The sequence below is a fragment of the Haliotis asinina genome, chromosome 3 (genome assembly GCF_037392515.1).
Source record: "Haliotis asinina isolate JCU_RB_2024 chromosome 3, JCU_Hal_asi_v2, whole genome shotgun sequence".
In the NCBI taxonomy this organism is placed as follows: domain Eukaryota; kingdom Metazoa; phylum Mollusca; class Gastropoda; order Lepetellida; family Haliotidae; genus Haliotis; species Haliotis asinina.
This window is the reverse complement of record NC_090282.1, coordinates 51,951,748-51,969,282: the sequence shown is the minus strand read 5'-3', so window position 1 is coordinate 51,969,282 and position 17,535 is coordinate 51,951,748. Positions and strand designations below refer to the sequence as shown.

At 38.2% G+C, this 17,535-nt stretch overlaps 1 protein-coding gene across 2 annotated transcripts in view; it reads left to right on the top strand.

Annotated features, from left to right (window-relative positions):
• The window catches only part of LOC137278153 (ras-specific guanine nucleotide-releasing factor 2-like), an 802,775-nt gene that overhangs the window by 633,620 nt on the left and 151,620 nt on the right, over nucleotides 1-17,535 (top strand). For both annotated transcript variants that reach the window (XM_067810323.1, XM_067810322.1), the window contains one exon: nucleotides 4,704-4,783. In XM_067810323.1, the coding sequence (XP_067666424.1) occupies nucleotides 4,704-4,783 (80 nt within the window). The remainder of the gene's footprint in view (nucleotides 1-4,703; nucleotides 4,784-17,535) is intronic.

The following is a 17,535-nucleotide window of genomic DNA, read 5'->3' as shown; positions in this document are numbered from 1 at the left end:
GATTTTAACAAATACATGATGTGTTGGAAAATCAGAGGTATATAACATGATTATATATCTCTGAATGACTTTGATTAACCAGTCATAATCCAATATTTACAGAAGTCATGGTAGAATGAAATAATTATTCTGCATGCACTATTACAGGAACAAATATTGGCATGAAACATTCCAATGGAACTTTTACTATAGGAGAACCAAATCTTTTTTACTGTAGTGAAAATCAAGTTGTGTGGATTTGACTTATTTAAGGGTCATGACACAATCATGTATGATGATTAGGGACATCTGTCCAAATGGTAATACATTATGAATCATACCAGCCTAAACTGAACATTTGTTGTGTAAAAAGATTTCATTATGAGCAGAAACAATTCATAATTCATAGATGATTTCTAGATCACACATTTGTGCAGTGATAGGTTACCATTACATGGCTGCATGAATATAAACAGATCAAGATATTCAGTTGTTTCCTATAATGGAAGATATTTCATCAAGAAATATTGGTTCATCAACAACAAAACAGAACCAGTTCAACATTGGCCTTAAGACATATATCTGGTGTTACAGAAGTGTAATGCAGACTGGCCTTTTTCTCAGTACTTTCAAACACTGTGCTGAGATAAAGGGATTTTGGTTCCAGTTACAGGTGAATCTCCAATGGTGGGAAGGGGAGCAATTTATAATGTACAAATGAATTGATAGGTTTTTGAATATACTATTCTTTAGTTCTGAGAACACCTGACAGTACAACTGTTTTGGCTTACATGGAGCCATGTGATTTGACAATTCTGGAAGATAAAGACATGCTAATCGATGTTTCTGTTTTGATAGTTACAGACAATACATATATATTTGCATTTATTAAAAAACAAGGAGAGTCGCTATTCCTGATGACAGAAATATGAGGGGATGTCAATAAGTTTTGAGCCGTGAGCTTTTTTCATACCCAGGTGTCACAGCCTATGGTACGACATTGAACCTTGGGTGTAGCTGATGTGATATATAAGTTTTGGTATCCTACTCTCAGAAGTTATTGAACGGCACGGCAGTGAAAATGAATAAAATCGAGTATAGAGCAGTAATTAAGTTTTTAGTTCTTGAAGGAAACTCAGCGAAGAACATTGAAGAAAAGCTTTCAGCACGTCTTCCCTTTCATCTGCTACCATCAAACAAAGAAGATGAAGATGACTCCCGTCCAGGTTGCCCAACAACACGCATTAGTCAGGAAAACATTGACAGAGTGCATAGACTTGTACAGGAAAATCGTCAAATCACACTCCACGAGTTAGAGGAGACCACAGGCATTTCACACGGATCCCACGAAAGAATTCTTCATGAACATCTCGTCATGTCTAAGGTGTGTGCAAGATGGGTGCCAAGAATGCTTACAGATGAAATGAAGCAAACAAGGGTCACCATAAGCAACTCCATGCTAACCAGATACAAGAAGAATCCAAAAGATTTTCACTTTAGGCTAGTAACCTGTGATGAAACCTGGATCCACCACTATGATCCTGAGAGCAAACAAGAATCCATGGAATGGAAACATGTCACTTCTCCCAGGACCAAAAAGTTCAAAGCCTCCAGATCAGTGCAGAAGGTAATGGCGACAGTCGTCTGGGATAGCAAAGGCATCATCCACATAGATTACTTACCAAAAGGAAGAACAATGAATGGGGAATATTACGCTAACTTGTTGAGGCAAGTGCGACAGTCAGTCAAGGAGAAGTGCCCGGGGCAAGATCATACGTGGTATTCTTGTACATCAAGACAATGCTCCAGTACACACCTCTTGCGTTGCAGCCGCTGCTGTCCAGGAATGTGGGTACGAAATCTTGCTGCATCCCCCCTACTCTCCAGACCTGGCACCAAGTGATTACCATCTGTTCCCAAATCTCAAGAAACGCTTGCGTGGTCGTAGATTTCAGGATGATAATGAGCTTATTGCTGCTACTGAGGCTTGGTTTGAGGACCAAAATGGCGCCTTCTACAGAGATGGCATCAGCGCCTGGCAGAAAAGATGGAACAAGTGTCTTGACTCACAAGGGGACTTTGTTGAAAAATAAATGTGGTTCATACCAATATTTTGTGTTTTACTATGCAAGGCTCAAAAGTTATTGACATCCCCTCGTATGTTGAAGTTTTGCATTTTCAGACTTGCACTGGAAGTGAAACATATTGTAGGGAAACTGAACATCTCAGTTGATATATTTACCTGCAATGACTGAATAGTTAGTGAGTAGTAGAGCACAAAAACTTGTGAAGAAAATCATCAGTGAAATCCAAAAGACAATCCATGAAGATTGCTGTGAGAGAAATAAGTCACAAGAAATGAGTGTGAGACGGCATCTCCGCGCATGGTGCAGAAACTTTGTGGAAAGAAATATAAATGCTCAGAAATATATTGATATGCATGAGGATACAAAGAACAGAACAATATTAAGTGCCTAACTTGGCCTGCACAGTCAGCAGGTATCATCAAGTATCATTGAAAATATTTGATTGAAAATGAAAATGCGATCCAAACCAAAACATTTGAGATGAGAACAAAAGAGGACTTGTTGATTAGGCATGTATGGGTCAACCTGACTATTTAATGCGTTCAGACTCTTAATTATTCTTGTTTAATTGCTGTTAAATATAGAGCAATCTTTCATGTAAAATGACATCATAAACTCAGAATTCTATTTCCTTATATTAAAAGTTTTGATTCTAACCATGAATTAAAAATGGTTTGAACAATCAGCGATATGTGTGTAGACAATGATGTGAATATCGCCATTTGAGATAAAGGCCAGGATTCCTTTCAAATATTTGAAATTATTACTGGAGAGAAGTAACAAGTGTCATGTATTGTCTTGCCAAAAAACCTGACATGATTGCCTCAGTGCCTGTTGTGATTTGACTTCTTTGATGAATTGATGACGATGACATTTTTCAGGTATAAACATGATCATTCTTTTGATAAACAACCACTTCCAGCTTGAACAAAATATGGGATTCCAGTGATATCATATTCACTCATTACAATCAAAACCAAAACACACTCATTGAAACAATGTTCAACTTGGAAAGTTTGCAAAGATTCAGGAGTGCAAATGGCTATACATGTCCTTTCGATTCAATCGTACAAGAAGAGTTGATCTACACATAATAATGCAAATTTTATGTCTTCTTAATAAGCAGGATGTAATTAGTGGCAGCTTCTGGCTTGGGAAAATGAGAAGGCTGTGGCAAAGAAGAGTAGTCCCCCATTGATAGTGAACAAACCTCAGCAATGTCCCATTCCAGCACACAGGGTACACCTAATTACACACACTTAACAGTTTTGGCTCCGTTTCGATGGTACATTTAACATAAATTAGTACACAAGTGCGGACACCTAAAGTACAGAGATATCCAAAATGGCAACCACCAAATGATAATGATGACCAATTAATATCATCCACATTTACTGAGGGAACCCGATGGAAGAGGTCATGTTGTATCCTACTTATAAACCGACCAAAGATATACTTTAGTAGTTATTTCAGTATTTGGTATTCACTCATAAAATCAACTGGGATGAGACTGGCAGCTATTGCTGCCAATAATCTACTCTACAACACACTCCAGCCTGGAATCATGCTTGAAATCTTAGGGATTGATATAATAAGAAGAAAAGGGAATGATGTCATTGCTGGTTGTTCTGTCAGTAGAATAGGAAATGTGACATCACAACTATTGTCATTGATGCAATCCAGAAATATAAATGGGTTTAGAAATTTAGATGTCACAAGGAAGAAATGGAAGCAAATATAACAGTGGTTTTAGTCAAAATTTTCATATTTGCATGATTCATGTCATTCATCCAAATTTAAGTCCCCTCTAGGTGAGTAAATGTATTGAGTTTCAAATTGTGTGTTATATCTGACACATTAATATATGGTCAGCTGACAGAGAAAAAAGCCACTTCATTCAAAATATGAAAGATCTAGTGACCTGTGAATGTCTGTTGTAGAATAGGCCTTCAGCATGCCATGCTTGCCATAAAAGGCCACTATCGGATGGTTGACACGTCATTGGCTCCCAATTGTGCAGATGCGTGCACATTGTTGATCACTGGATTGCCTTGTCCAGACTCTGTTATTTACAGACCACTGCCATATAGCTGGAATATTGCTGAGTGTGGCGTAAAACACAACTCACTGACTCACTGAAAGATCTTGTCAGACAGTACAGAATTATTGCTGTGATGTAACAGGGGATCTTTTCTTCAGATGAATTGACTATCATATTTATATTGTTCCAGTTTTAATTGTTTGACTGGTCAAAATTATTTTGTAATTTGCGTAAATGAAAAGTAAAGGTGAAGAAAACTTGGTGCAAGCAGAATGAAGTTTCTTCAAGGCACCATATGGTTTGATGGTAAACTTTGATGCTATAATATTTTACACAAATAGCCTCATCTGTTTTCTAAGAATCAGCAGGTTTTTTTTGTTATCATTATGAAATTGAAGATTCATGAAATTATGTCTTTTGAAAGTCAGTTGAACAGCAGAGCATTGTTGCTGTTTTATAAATGTTAGAAATATTTCATGAAAGTTATGATTGTAATTCTGTATTAGTCCAAGGTTTGTTGATTGATCACAACTGGCAGTCATGATACATGAAAGTTTTGTCAGTGATCATTTTAATTCTAACTTGATTAATTTCAGACCAAGCAAATGATTGAGAAACTGCAAGTTCTTGTGTCCTCTGAAGGAAGGTTCAAAAACATGCGTGAAGCTCTTCATAGGTATGTTATTTTATGTGGGTTTGTTCTGTTTGCTTTTTAGTGTTGTTTAGTGTATTATGTGTTGATACAACTCTCAACTTATGGGAAAAGACCTCCTGGAATAATACAAATAACTCATGGCCAAAGTTCCAAACCTTGAAAAAGAAAATATTTGTTACATATCTGAAATATTTGAAATATATCTGCTCAGCACATATTACATATTAGTTCAGTTTCTATGTACTCCTGGAGGACACAGTTTTAGTTTCAATTTCACAAATTTTACATCTTTGGCTTTCATTTCTTACTCAGTTTTTCAACTTTGAAACATTAGATTTGATAGAACAATAAGGCAATCTAGACCCTGTCAAAACAGCCATCATGTCACTGACCCATGTCCCCTATTTTGCTACATCTGCAATGTTCATCCCCAGCAAACAACAAAGTTGCAGGGGATATAGAAACAAGTTCCATTTGTCCATGAATCTGCAATACTTTTTCACAATAGATAAAGCCTGTCTGTCCCAGGCCTCAATCAGAAACAAACAGATGACTATAGAACATAGATAGTTAAAGCTACTAGTTACCTAACATTGCCCGGTCCTCTCATGTAAAGAGGTGCTCAGTCTTCTAATTATCCATATTGCCTCTTGAGAAGTGTACATAATTAATCCTTAACCAACAGCGGTATGATCCAGTCAATCTGTATGGCACCAACAGCCTATACAGGGATGCCACAATAGGTCAGTCAAAACCATGTATCTCCAAACTGCTCAACTGTGAGTGCCTGAGCTGCACACATTCAGCAGAGTACCCCATTCAGACCATGTCATGGTGATTGGGTTGTGCTAGCCTTATGATCCAGTAAACCTGGATGGCAAGTCTGGCTTGAACCAGCCAAACACCCCATGAGAGATGTCACAGAGACAGATAATGAAACCATTACCCAGTCACTGGATATCAACAATCTGCCTCATCTTATTAATTTGTATGCGAACATCACAAACCCAGACAGCAAAGGAATTAACCCTGTTATGGACACAAACTAGTGATGCACAAGAGCATAATTACTGTTCATAGATACAAATTCTCAGGACTATACACAGGCTGGTCTTATCTGGAAAAGATGGAACTATTAAACCAACTTAAGTTGTGTTCTGTACCTCCTTCCACGCCTTTTCAAAAGCTGGAATAATCCATAGTCTATGCCTGTCCTCAACAGACAGTAGAAACAACTAGAAAAATATCACAAAATCAATAATTAAAACTGCCATATATCTCAAAAATAAGACTTCAAATTAGGACAATACAATATAAACACTGAGGATTCCACTCTAGGACCATGGGGACTTACAGTACTTTGGCTACCTTCAGGGACCTTAGCTGGATTTATACCATTTTTCAGGCATTGGTACTGATAGTTTACTATCATAAAACAAGAAATATTCTACAGTTTAAAAAGTGTGAAGAGCTAAATAGAATTTGAAGTTTTAGGAATTATGTACCCTCTTAGAAGGACAAGATTTTTACAGTGACCCCCTTTGAGGATACAGCCACTAGCAATTGAAGTACTAATCTAACCCACCAATCATTACAATACATCTATATACAGAGCATACTAATCAGAAATCATCAATGAAATCAATTTCCTTTTGAAAAAATCAATAATTGAATGAGAACTAACAATGTTAAAAAGATCGGTAACTGTTTTTACAGCAAAATATTTATCACTTGTGATGGCGTAGGGCAAAGAATATCCCAAATGAACATATGCTGATAATACCCTTTCAGAATATCCAAGAAAAAACAGTCTTCCTGCATCCCGTATGACAACAAGTGAAATCATGAACAAATATAGCTTGAATTTACTGGTGGTTTGAGCTTTCTTGTTGATTAAGATGGTGATCTCTTTGCTGCCGTTGCTGTGCAACTGGTCATCATCTGTGGATCGCCATTCCCCATCACAATGACATGACTGGCTATATGTGTTAAACGTGAGTTAGTTTGTATTCCAGCCTATCACCCAGCACAGCTTGATAAAATGGCATGTGACCCTCCAGGAGTTTGAAGTTGAATGGAATGCAAAATCATTTCCTGAACACCTTGGCAATAGCCTAATGTCTCCTTGCCACGGTGGAAAGATTGGCTTGGCTGAAAACATACCTCGCGTGCAACCGAGTTGACGGACAATCTACTTGACAAATGCCCTGGTATTTAATATTTTGTCCAGTGGTCTGCAAAACTGAAAAGCATGTCACTGTTGTTGAAGTTCAGGATCTCGTTCCAACTCATTTTGAAGGTGTGTTTTTTCATGATGACTCAACCTAAGTTCACCACACTTTCTCCCTTTGTATCACTGGAATCCAAACTTATCTGAAACAGATTAACCATCCCGAGGACAATGATGTTGTTCACTCCCAGGTTGGGTAAGTGCAGCAGCAGTGTTTGCTTTTCATCGATTGTGCTTAGATTGTTGGCGATATAGTCACCAACAGACACATTGCTTTGTCCCTTGTCTTTCAGAAAGGGTTTAGTTTTTGTCCATTTTGTGACATTGTTTATATATCGAAGATGTGCTTTTGTATCTTTAATATAACAGAACCATGGCCAACAGTGGTGATGATGTTACTCCAATGTACGATTTGGATGGTACTGAAACCCCCAATGCTCAATGAGGGTGAGGATGAGAGCTTCCGATGCGAAATGAATTCCCGACACCCCTGTGGCTATTTCCATCCCCAGGACTGGGGGCTCCTGCCATGGATAATCCCATGCAGGTGGCCACGAGGGCAGTGTTGATCCCTATGCTACTTCTTGTGTAATTGGAGTTGCAGGTGGTGCTCTCCAATTGGTGTTTAATGTCACTGATCTGATGCAAATGAAGTCCATCCATGGTTTCGAGTATTTGGACCATGTCGTCCATGGCAAGATACAGTCCCATCTTGCAATATATATACATATACATATATATAGTTTGTGAAATAATATTTAATTGGATGCATTGGTGAAAATGTGGGAATAAATGAATATAGTTGAGTAAAATGAAAGGTTCTAGAAAGAGCCTTTGAGGCATATGGTGGGCTCTTCCTGGTTGTATGTATATAAACATTTATAGTCATGCTAGCATATTTTTAACCCTTTTAGGATTGGAACCTCTTTTGCAGGGTCATCTCCGAGAAAAACTTCAGTAATAAGTGTAGAACCTTGTATCACTTTGATCAACGTTTCTGGGATTTCATACTTATTATTTTTTTTTTATCAGTTTATATTTAGATTCCTGACAGGTGACTAACATATTACCTGTTTGATCTGGTAATGTTGATGCATACACGGCCTTTTCATTGGATGGAATAAAACCATCCAGGAGAACTCCATCAGTTTGTAGCTCAGTGACATAACCATCCTCATTCATGACAATATAGGGGTAGGTCAGGACCAGATTAATAATCTAGTTTAATTCGATGATCACGTCTCGTTGCATGTGCATGTTGTTTTGTAAGTGCAGGAGGTGCAAGGTGTTTTCCTTGGAGGGCAGATCAAATCAATTGGTGTCCCTGAAATTTGATAACATGATGGTGGCTCTTTGATTTGGATTTGACTTGTCACCCATGGTTATACTCATGATTAGATTATTTGCAATTGATTTTACATCAATCTTCTTTTGAGACTGATCAAGTTGAGATCTTTGTGCAAGTGAATAGTCCAAATCTGAACATGTCCTGTGGTCAAAACACGGACCCCATCAAGACTTGATAAGGGTAATGATCCCGGTCTTAGAACAATCCCGGTCTTAGAATGATCCGTCGGTTCTGGTTTCTTCCATCCCAGCAGACATTCAAAAGAGATAGACTTTGATGATGAGCATGGTGTGTAATTGTATGCCCTATGTCAAATACAAAAATTACTTTTGGTAATCAGATATGTCAGCCGCTAATGATGTTTTCATGTTGACCAATGTTACCTGTGTGATGCATGTTTTTGCACTACTTGTACCTTATTCTCTCTCCATGGAGTATAAGACATTAGAAGGATGCTGTTGTTTATGATTTGGGAGACGTAACCATATTGCCAAAATAGGAAGGATGACGTGACGGTGAGGTTGAGAGACCAATTAGGGTCTTTGAAATCGAGCAGTGACACTTGCTTGTACATTCAGTCACACTGACACCCTGCAGACTGTTATGGGCATTCACGGAGCAAATGTGGTATTGTTGTTGGAGCCTCTGGAGTTTGATCCCTTTCATTATTTCAACATCACACAATTATGATGATGGTTTGCCGAGGTAGACTTGGATGACCGGCATGGAATTCACAGGCAGATCTTTCCGGGCGTTGTCGAATTCCGACACCACCTGCAACCCCAAGTTTTGCTTCCTGGGTTTACTCGTAACCATGATAGTGTGTCAATGACCATGCTGCTTTGGGACATAAGCCAAGAGCAAGTGTTCTGTTGTTCACGGCTTTGGTCACATTTGTTTTCCATGAACATGTAGGGATACCCAAGCGTGATACTGAGAATCTAGTCCATCTGAGAGAACACAAGTGCACATCCATTGTCATTGGTGAAGATGAGTGTGTATGGCTTGTCTCAAGCAATGACCATCCTCTTGACCTTATCCAGGTTGAACAGCTTGCCACTGAATACTGCGGATATCATCCATTCATCTTCGTCGTTGCAGATCAGGTCATACCATGTGTTGCTGTTTGCTCCTCCGGCGTCGACGACATCGCCTAGGGTGCTGACATTGCCCATACTGTTTGCCCTTGATGCCGGGTTCATAGAATCCACACATGTCCCCAAGGTCAGAGATTGCTAGGTTGGTGCATTTTCTCAGCCATGTGACCATTCTGGGAAGACCTGTGAAGGTCCATCGGTAGAATAGGCCTTCAGCAACCCATGCTTGCTATAAAAGGCGACTATGCTTGTCATAAGAGGCGACTAACAGGATTGGGTGGTCAGGCTTGCTGGTTGACACGTCATCCGTTCCCAAATGTGCATCGGCTCAACGCTTATGTTGTTGGTCACTGGACTGTCTGGTCCAGACTCAATTATTTACAAAATGCCACCATATAGCAGGAATATTGCTGAATGCAGTGTAAAACTAAACTCAATCACTCACTGACCCCAATTTCGGGAACTGAAGATTGATGTGCAGTGTGATGCTCAGGTATCCTACATTATATCTTATATCAATTTTTATGATGTTGCCTTGCATTAACTTCTTGTACTGTTGCGGCAAAAACGATTCACTTCTGCCGTTGTTGTTCTTTTCCATTTTCACCGTCACGGCTCTCATCAGCATGGTTGTTTGTCTTGAATGTTGTTGTCATTCTCAGCTGATGAAGGTGAATGCACAGTTCATGGCAAGGGACGAGGCTTAGCAATTTTGAGCCCATCACAGTTTCTTGAGGGGGTATGTTGTAAGTCGTCAATACGAGGGTCCTAGCCAAGGGCCTACCGAGTTTGAGTTTAAGCATGATGTACATATTGAAAAAATAATGTATGTATGTAATTATAATTTTCAGTATGTCTAGACTCTACTACAAACCAAGAGTAATTTATCCTAACCTGACCACAATCAATTTCATACCACCAAAGGTCCTGTGGATGCAGAAGGTTCCCACTTTATGGCTTGATTTATCGATGTCTTTCAAAAGTATAGGCTTACAGTCACAAATATCAAAGTAGTACATGCTTGGTTTAACAATCCAATGCTATTCTTGCAGAATCGGTTCAATTTCACCATGGTTGATGACTGGATTGTCTGGTCCAGAGTCGAATATTTACAGACTGCCGCCATATATCTGGAATATTGCTGAGTGCAGCGTAAAAACAAACTCACTCACTCACTCACTCTCTCTCACGCACGCACTCACTCACTCACTCACTCACTCACTCACTCACTCACTCACTCACTCACTCACTCACTTGTTCACTCACTCTATTTTGCTGTGTCGTGTGCAACGGCGGGATGTGGTCTGACTTTGAATGCTGTTAGTCGTAATTTGCTGAGTTGCTTCATATTTTATTTTCATATATACTACCAGATCAAACACATTCTGAAAGAAACCAGTGCCCTGCTTTACGCAGGATGAAATGTGGGATGCATTGAACACTCCATACGATCAGCGTGCGTATGAATGGATTTGAAACAAACTTGAAATCAAGCCACATTGGCATATACCAAAATGGAGCAAACCATGGTTTTGGCATTCTGTCGAAAGTCTGCTACTTGTTCGATGTGGGACTGTACATGACTCCAAGCGACATACGACTGAGAATCCACAGTGGTGGCTACAATAACGAAATTGTCATCAGGACCACAAATCAACAGTTGGGCATCAACCCTGATATCACCATTGTGTGCTGTGTTAGTGGAAGATGGTCTTAAGCAAGAGGGAATGTTGTAAAATATCATTCTGAACGTATCTGCATGATCAATGAAGGGAATTCCGATCCTGCCAGATTTTTAGCCGTTTCAAAGGGTCAATGAAAATTATTACCTGACGCGACCTCCTGCTAGGTTTTGTTAGACTAAGTGGTGGAGTGTAACGAAATACACTGAGACTAAGTTTACTTAGACTTCTTGTGCACAAGATCGTAGTGCATCGCGAAGTTCCGACAAGGCCCTGTCTTCTTGCTGGTCCTCATTTGATGGGTAATATCCACATGACGAAAGCAGTTAGCAATTGTCTTTTCACTCACAGCTGTCCAGGCTTGCTTGATCATCCGGATTAATTAATTATAGTGACCCACAAATTGACATGCCTCAAAATTAACTCTGTGTCACCTTGCTACTCAGAGGTAGTTAATCTTCTCATGTTTCAAAGGCTGCCGACTTCTTTCATGGTACAGCGCGCTAAGTCCTCGCATGTGTAAACATACAGGTGCTAAGCCATCCGGATATACAAGACCAAAAATGCACATAATTTAGTGTTTTTATGTGACAATGACCATACGGTTATGGAAACAGAATTTCCGGATAGGAATTTTTGTTTAGAAGGTAAGTTCTCCGGATATCTGAGGTTTGGATAAACGGGGCATGACTCTATTTACATACTTATCCTGTCTCGCGTGATATATGCCCACACGGCTTCCTCGCTACTCAGATTGCAGTGGTGGCTCCAAGAAGAGAATGATCACTCTGAGTTAGTCACATGGATAGATAGGGGAGTGTGCTGCATGCTCAGCATGGGGCTAGTGACCTGTCCTATAAGGAGAACAGCCTGGGGAACATGGACGTATGGACAAGAGAGGCTTACAGGAAAACTTCTCATTCATTCCACTCAGCATCAAAGCAAGAGAGGGAAGTGAAAATCGTGAGATAGGATAAATATATAAACATAAATTTAGCAACATATGTCATATTTGGGATTTCACTTTCTTAGGAAAGTACGAATTCTAGTACTTTGTAGAAACTAAAAAGTACTAGACGTTGTACTTTACTAAGAAAGTGAAATCCCAAATATGACATGTTGCATTTGACTTATCAGAAGGGTACACAAAGTACGCAGTCTTGACTACCAGTTGTCCGACTTTCATTTTTGTGGAAGTCGCGGTGGCTTAGCGGTTTAGGGTACTCACTTTGCGTGCTGGCAAGTAGGTGCCTGACTCCGAGAGTGCAGGTTCGAATCCCGGATGGCACTCAACCAGAAAAGAATTTGTACTTTACTAAGAAAGTGAAATCCCAAATATGACATATGTTGCATTTGACCACTTTCTAAATGGCATCATGTAATCAAAACATAAATTTGTTTTTAAATTTCCAAACTTGTATGGAAACGCTTCCACCCTGTGAAATATTAAATATATCGACAGATGATGTGATTAGTTGATACACTATGATAAATCCATGTTTGGCCTGATGACTTGTTTGGGATCATCCTTAAGGAATGAAGAGTGCAACTGGCTGTTATATTTCAAAAAAGATTGCAGATATCAATTAATTCTCATAGTGCTCCCATTCTTAGATAAACCTCTAGGATTATTCTGTTGCCATGAAATGTTAGAATGTATTGTTAAGATCTAATTATTGAATGAAGTCATCCATGTTCTTGACACATTACAATTTGCATACAGAGCAAGGTGTTGGATGAATGATGCAACAATCACTCTGTTAAACAATGTCTGTAAGCATTTAGAAAACTATGGTATGTATGTAAGAATAGTGTTTGTTGATTTTTCATCTGACTATTCAACCTCATTTGTTAATTAATTGATAAACTTTACAAAATTATTGTTAATTCTAACATCATCAAATGGATTAATTTATTCTAGTTTGAAGACAACAATTTGTACAGGTCCACGAGACTATTTCACCAATTTTGTTCATATTGTACACAATGACTGAGTATCCAACACATGAACATGTTTTACAATCAAATTCATGGATGATGCCACATTGGTAGGCTTTTTTTGAGAATCAGAACATAGTTACAGAGTTGAAATTTCACAATTTATAGAATGGTGTGAATCAAACTTTTTATTTTTGAATGTGCAAAAATCCAAAGAAATGATACTAGGTTCAGAACAGCTGAGTGAACAATAATGGCTGTATATATTGAAGATAATGAAATCAAATGAGTAACTGAATACAAATATTCTAAACTCTCCTGGAATGGAAACACTGAAATTATTTATGAGGAAGAACAACACTACCATTTGCATTTTACAATCGACCTAAAACCATGTTATTTTACAAAACCTTTATTCAGTGTGGCCTCAGTTTAGTTTCTTGAGTTGGTTTGGTACCCTTCTCTCAAGAATTAAAACAAACTCTCAAAAATTGTAAACACTGTGTCTAAAATTATTAGGCTTCCTATCAAAAGTATTGGCAGTTGTTATGAGCAGCAAATTTAAAAAAAAATTAAGTGAGCCTACACACATACACTTTTCAGAATATTCATGATTACGTTGTGGACACGGGCTTCATATGATGACTTTTAGAACAAACAGGGTTCGCCACTCCTTAGTTCCAACAGTATTAGATGCATTAACAAGTTCAATAAATGAATTGTCTTCCAGTTATCCAAATCCTAGTCAGTATCTGCTTGTGTACTAAATTGGTGTATTTATGTCCTGATTATATGAAGTAATAGTTTCAAGATGATCATTTGCAGTGTTACAAACTGCTGCTTTATGAAAGGAAAACCTGGAAACCTGCATATGCAGGCTCTGCTGATGGAGCTGATATGTGCATCCGTGGATATGTTGGAATTGAGGATGACACAAAGATTCCTGGCACTCTCTGGGATGTCTGTGTTGCCAATATGAGGTGAAAGTGATAGAGAAACAGTCTTCAACTTAATTGATGTTTAGTGCTAATGAGTAGGATCTCTGACTATTCCTCATTCAACATCAAATACTTGAAGATATTCCATGATTTGATTTCCTGAATGCAGAACTCAAGTTTACTGATAGTGAGTGAAACACCATCAAATTTAAAGGCAATAATCCAATTAGGGGAAATCTGAATCTGGTCATACATGTCAAGGTGTAAGGATCTGGTGATTATTTAAAGTGGTTAAAGGGCAGATAATTTAAGGTGCCTCTGCACATATCTTTCGAAGGTCTTGTGGCGAGATGGTGAACAGACAAGCTAATCATTCATTTTCAAGAGAGCATATAAAGCGGTAAGATAACATCGTGAATTGATATGTTTGTAGCGATAAGGTAATTACAGTAAGTTATTGTAAGAATGAAAATGTAATAAATGAAAACTTTGCAGTCCGTAACGCATTAAGAATTGGGTCACATACTATCATAAACTGTTAAAGGGGCACTGATGCGGAGCGAATGTTTCTCGCCAACAGTCTAATTACAAAACCAAGCTGCAAATTGGTCAGCACCAGCTCCCTCGACCATGATGAACAAAGGGACTGGGCTTCTGTCCACACTAGCAGAATTTCTTCACCATAAACAGTCAGGAGGCCTGATGCCCAATGTATGCCATTATTTAAAAGTATCCATTGTATTCCTTGTCTGATTGTAACAAAATATCCCAGCAGTGTAGTTTTTTCCTGATGAATGGATGTTATAGTGACTTATCCAATTTGATCCTATTTATGTGTTTTTTACCTCGATATTTAATCATGTCATCTGAAAATATGATGTCTACAGGCACGTAGCAAGCCATTTCTTTCGTTATAAGTCTGAAAGTTTGCAAAGCTTTATATTTAGATAGTTTTGAGGGTTGTCCCGGCTGTCATAGCAAAAATCAAACATAAAGTTTGGTAGCTGTGGCAGCTACCCAGGTTTATTATCTATGATAATAAAAACACAAAGTTGATTTATTTGAATTCGTAAACTAAAAACGACTTTGCTACTGGTGGAGAAATCTGAAACTTTTATTACATCAAAAAAAAACAACCCTGATTACACCTATTTACCCAAGTACACAACAAATGCTTGTTTGTTTTTCTTATGTAACAATGAAGTTCCATTGGTATCCTCAAAACAGTTTCGGCCCATAAGTCTTTTCAGGCTGCATGCGACATAGAAATTACATCTTCCTTGTTGTAATTCGTGTTAGATGGTATAAACCTACACATGTTATTTGTCATCATTCACTTGATGGTCAGTTAATGAATTCATAACAGGTATAATTAGTGGTAACACCACACAGATTAATCAACAAAGGTTCCCATTTGGCATTTCTCCTGTCTGGAGTAAATACTCAACATTATTAATTAAGGTCTGACAAATGTATTACATGTTATGTAATATGTGCATGTAAGGGTTTATGAGCTGCGTTACAAAAACAAACATCGTTCAAGGATTAACCGATAACACACTGATTGATTAATTACTTTTATCATCTATGGCGGATTTGTCAAAAGGCAGTGTGTGTAGATGTACTAATCTATACTGACTACACCCATTGTAAAAACAACATCCTCCCTTCAAAGAATTAACCACCATTGTGTTGATTGATTGATTGCTCATTATTGGTTAACTAAATTACTTAGAATGGCGGACATCATACGGTTAGTTGCCAGGTGTGCTACCTTGGGTAACCAATGAGAGGTTTATCAGGTTTTTGCCAGTGTGAAAGACCTGAAATGATGTGTCACTTTTTCGCAAATTAGACTGTTGTAAGATACACACGACATAGAGCAGGATTATTTACCAGCTGCAGATGAATGGAATATCATTCTTTTATGTGGATATTGATGGATACATTCCTGAACAAGGTATTAGCCTCACATTGTTGCTACAACATAACTCTGTTTTAAATTCATTATTTGCATTTTGTTTTAATTTATTTGTTGTAGCATTCTGCAGAATCTATATGACAGAAAACACACACTAGATCTTGCATAGGACCTGTGTGAAACAGGATCCACATTGGCAGTTTATACAATGATTAAATATGTTAGTCATGTTAGAAATTTACTATAAGTATGAGCAGACCGTGTGTTCTTTAATTAATTTTCAAAATCATGCTGATATGACAAACTATTTAGGGTTATGAGACAAAATATAAAGATGTACATTAGCTTCTTTATTTTTCTGTCCTAATAGATTTTTACCATTTCTACCACTGGCAGATGATTAACCTTCGAAGTATTTCATTTGTTTTCATAACACAAAATGACTTCACCTTAGTGGATCTGTCTATAATTAAACTCTCAGTTGTGCATATGACCTGCGCAGCAGAGGTCACAAACCAGTCACGAATTCTGGAATACTCATCCAGGTACTCACAGGAGAAAAACAATAACAAAAGGAACAACCAGTCCACGGAAATTGCTCCACATCAGTGCCCCTTTAACATTATTGCTATATTTGAATCTAAGTTTTGTTTATTGTTACAGTCAATCACACTTTTCAAGTCACCCCAAGAATAAAGATATAATGTTGCTCTCATTCATCATTCAAGGATATCTAAATCTGTGTGATAATTAACAACATTTACACATTTTATACATATAAATCAGGGAGCCTATATAGAGAGGGGAGTGGAAACTCCTCGAAAAACCGCTGAACGTATGTCTCGCTTTGTCATGTGACCAGTGGAGACAATATGGCGGCAGCTTAGTATTAAAGATTGAGCTCGGTTCATTTTCAACAGCTGATTACATTCGCTGAGTGTTGTGACAACTCAGATCCTACACGTAGAACATAAGTCACCTGTTCTGTTACTTCAGTTCTATTCACATATTTGTAATTAGTGTCAGTATAAGAAAATATGTTTGTAGTAAAGTTTCAAGTCGGCATCTTGTAACTCTCTGGCTTCAATTATCGGTACACAGCGAAGGTAGACTGAGTTTCGTCAATAAAAGCTTCTTTCACACATTCCTTTATGTTTTAGCAGGAAATTATAGCTTTAGTTGAAAGGTATCTGCAAGCAATAGTGATAGTTTTGTGACTTAAAAACATGTTGGGGTTTAATTGGGGGGTGTGAAAAATGTGGCAGATCGCCAATCTGATCTGATGCGCCATTGAAATACTACACGCCGTTGTTTGAAGTGTGTCTAGATATTGCTCAACACCGTATTTCACATACACCTTTAATTTTTATGAGGGGAATTTACCATCAGGCGAAAGGTGTTTGCTGGTAATAGTGATAGTTTCAAAATCTAAAATAAATTGTTAGGACGTACTTGAGGTGTGTGAAATATGCGCCATCTCGCCGACCTGATCCGATCCGCCATTGAAATATTGCACGGCGTTGTTTGAGTGCTTTTGTTTCAGCTTCAAAAACTTCATTCACATACACCTTTAATTTCCATTAGGGGAACATACCATCTAGTGAAAGGTGTTTGGAAGT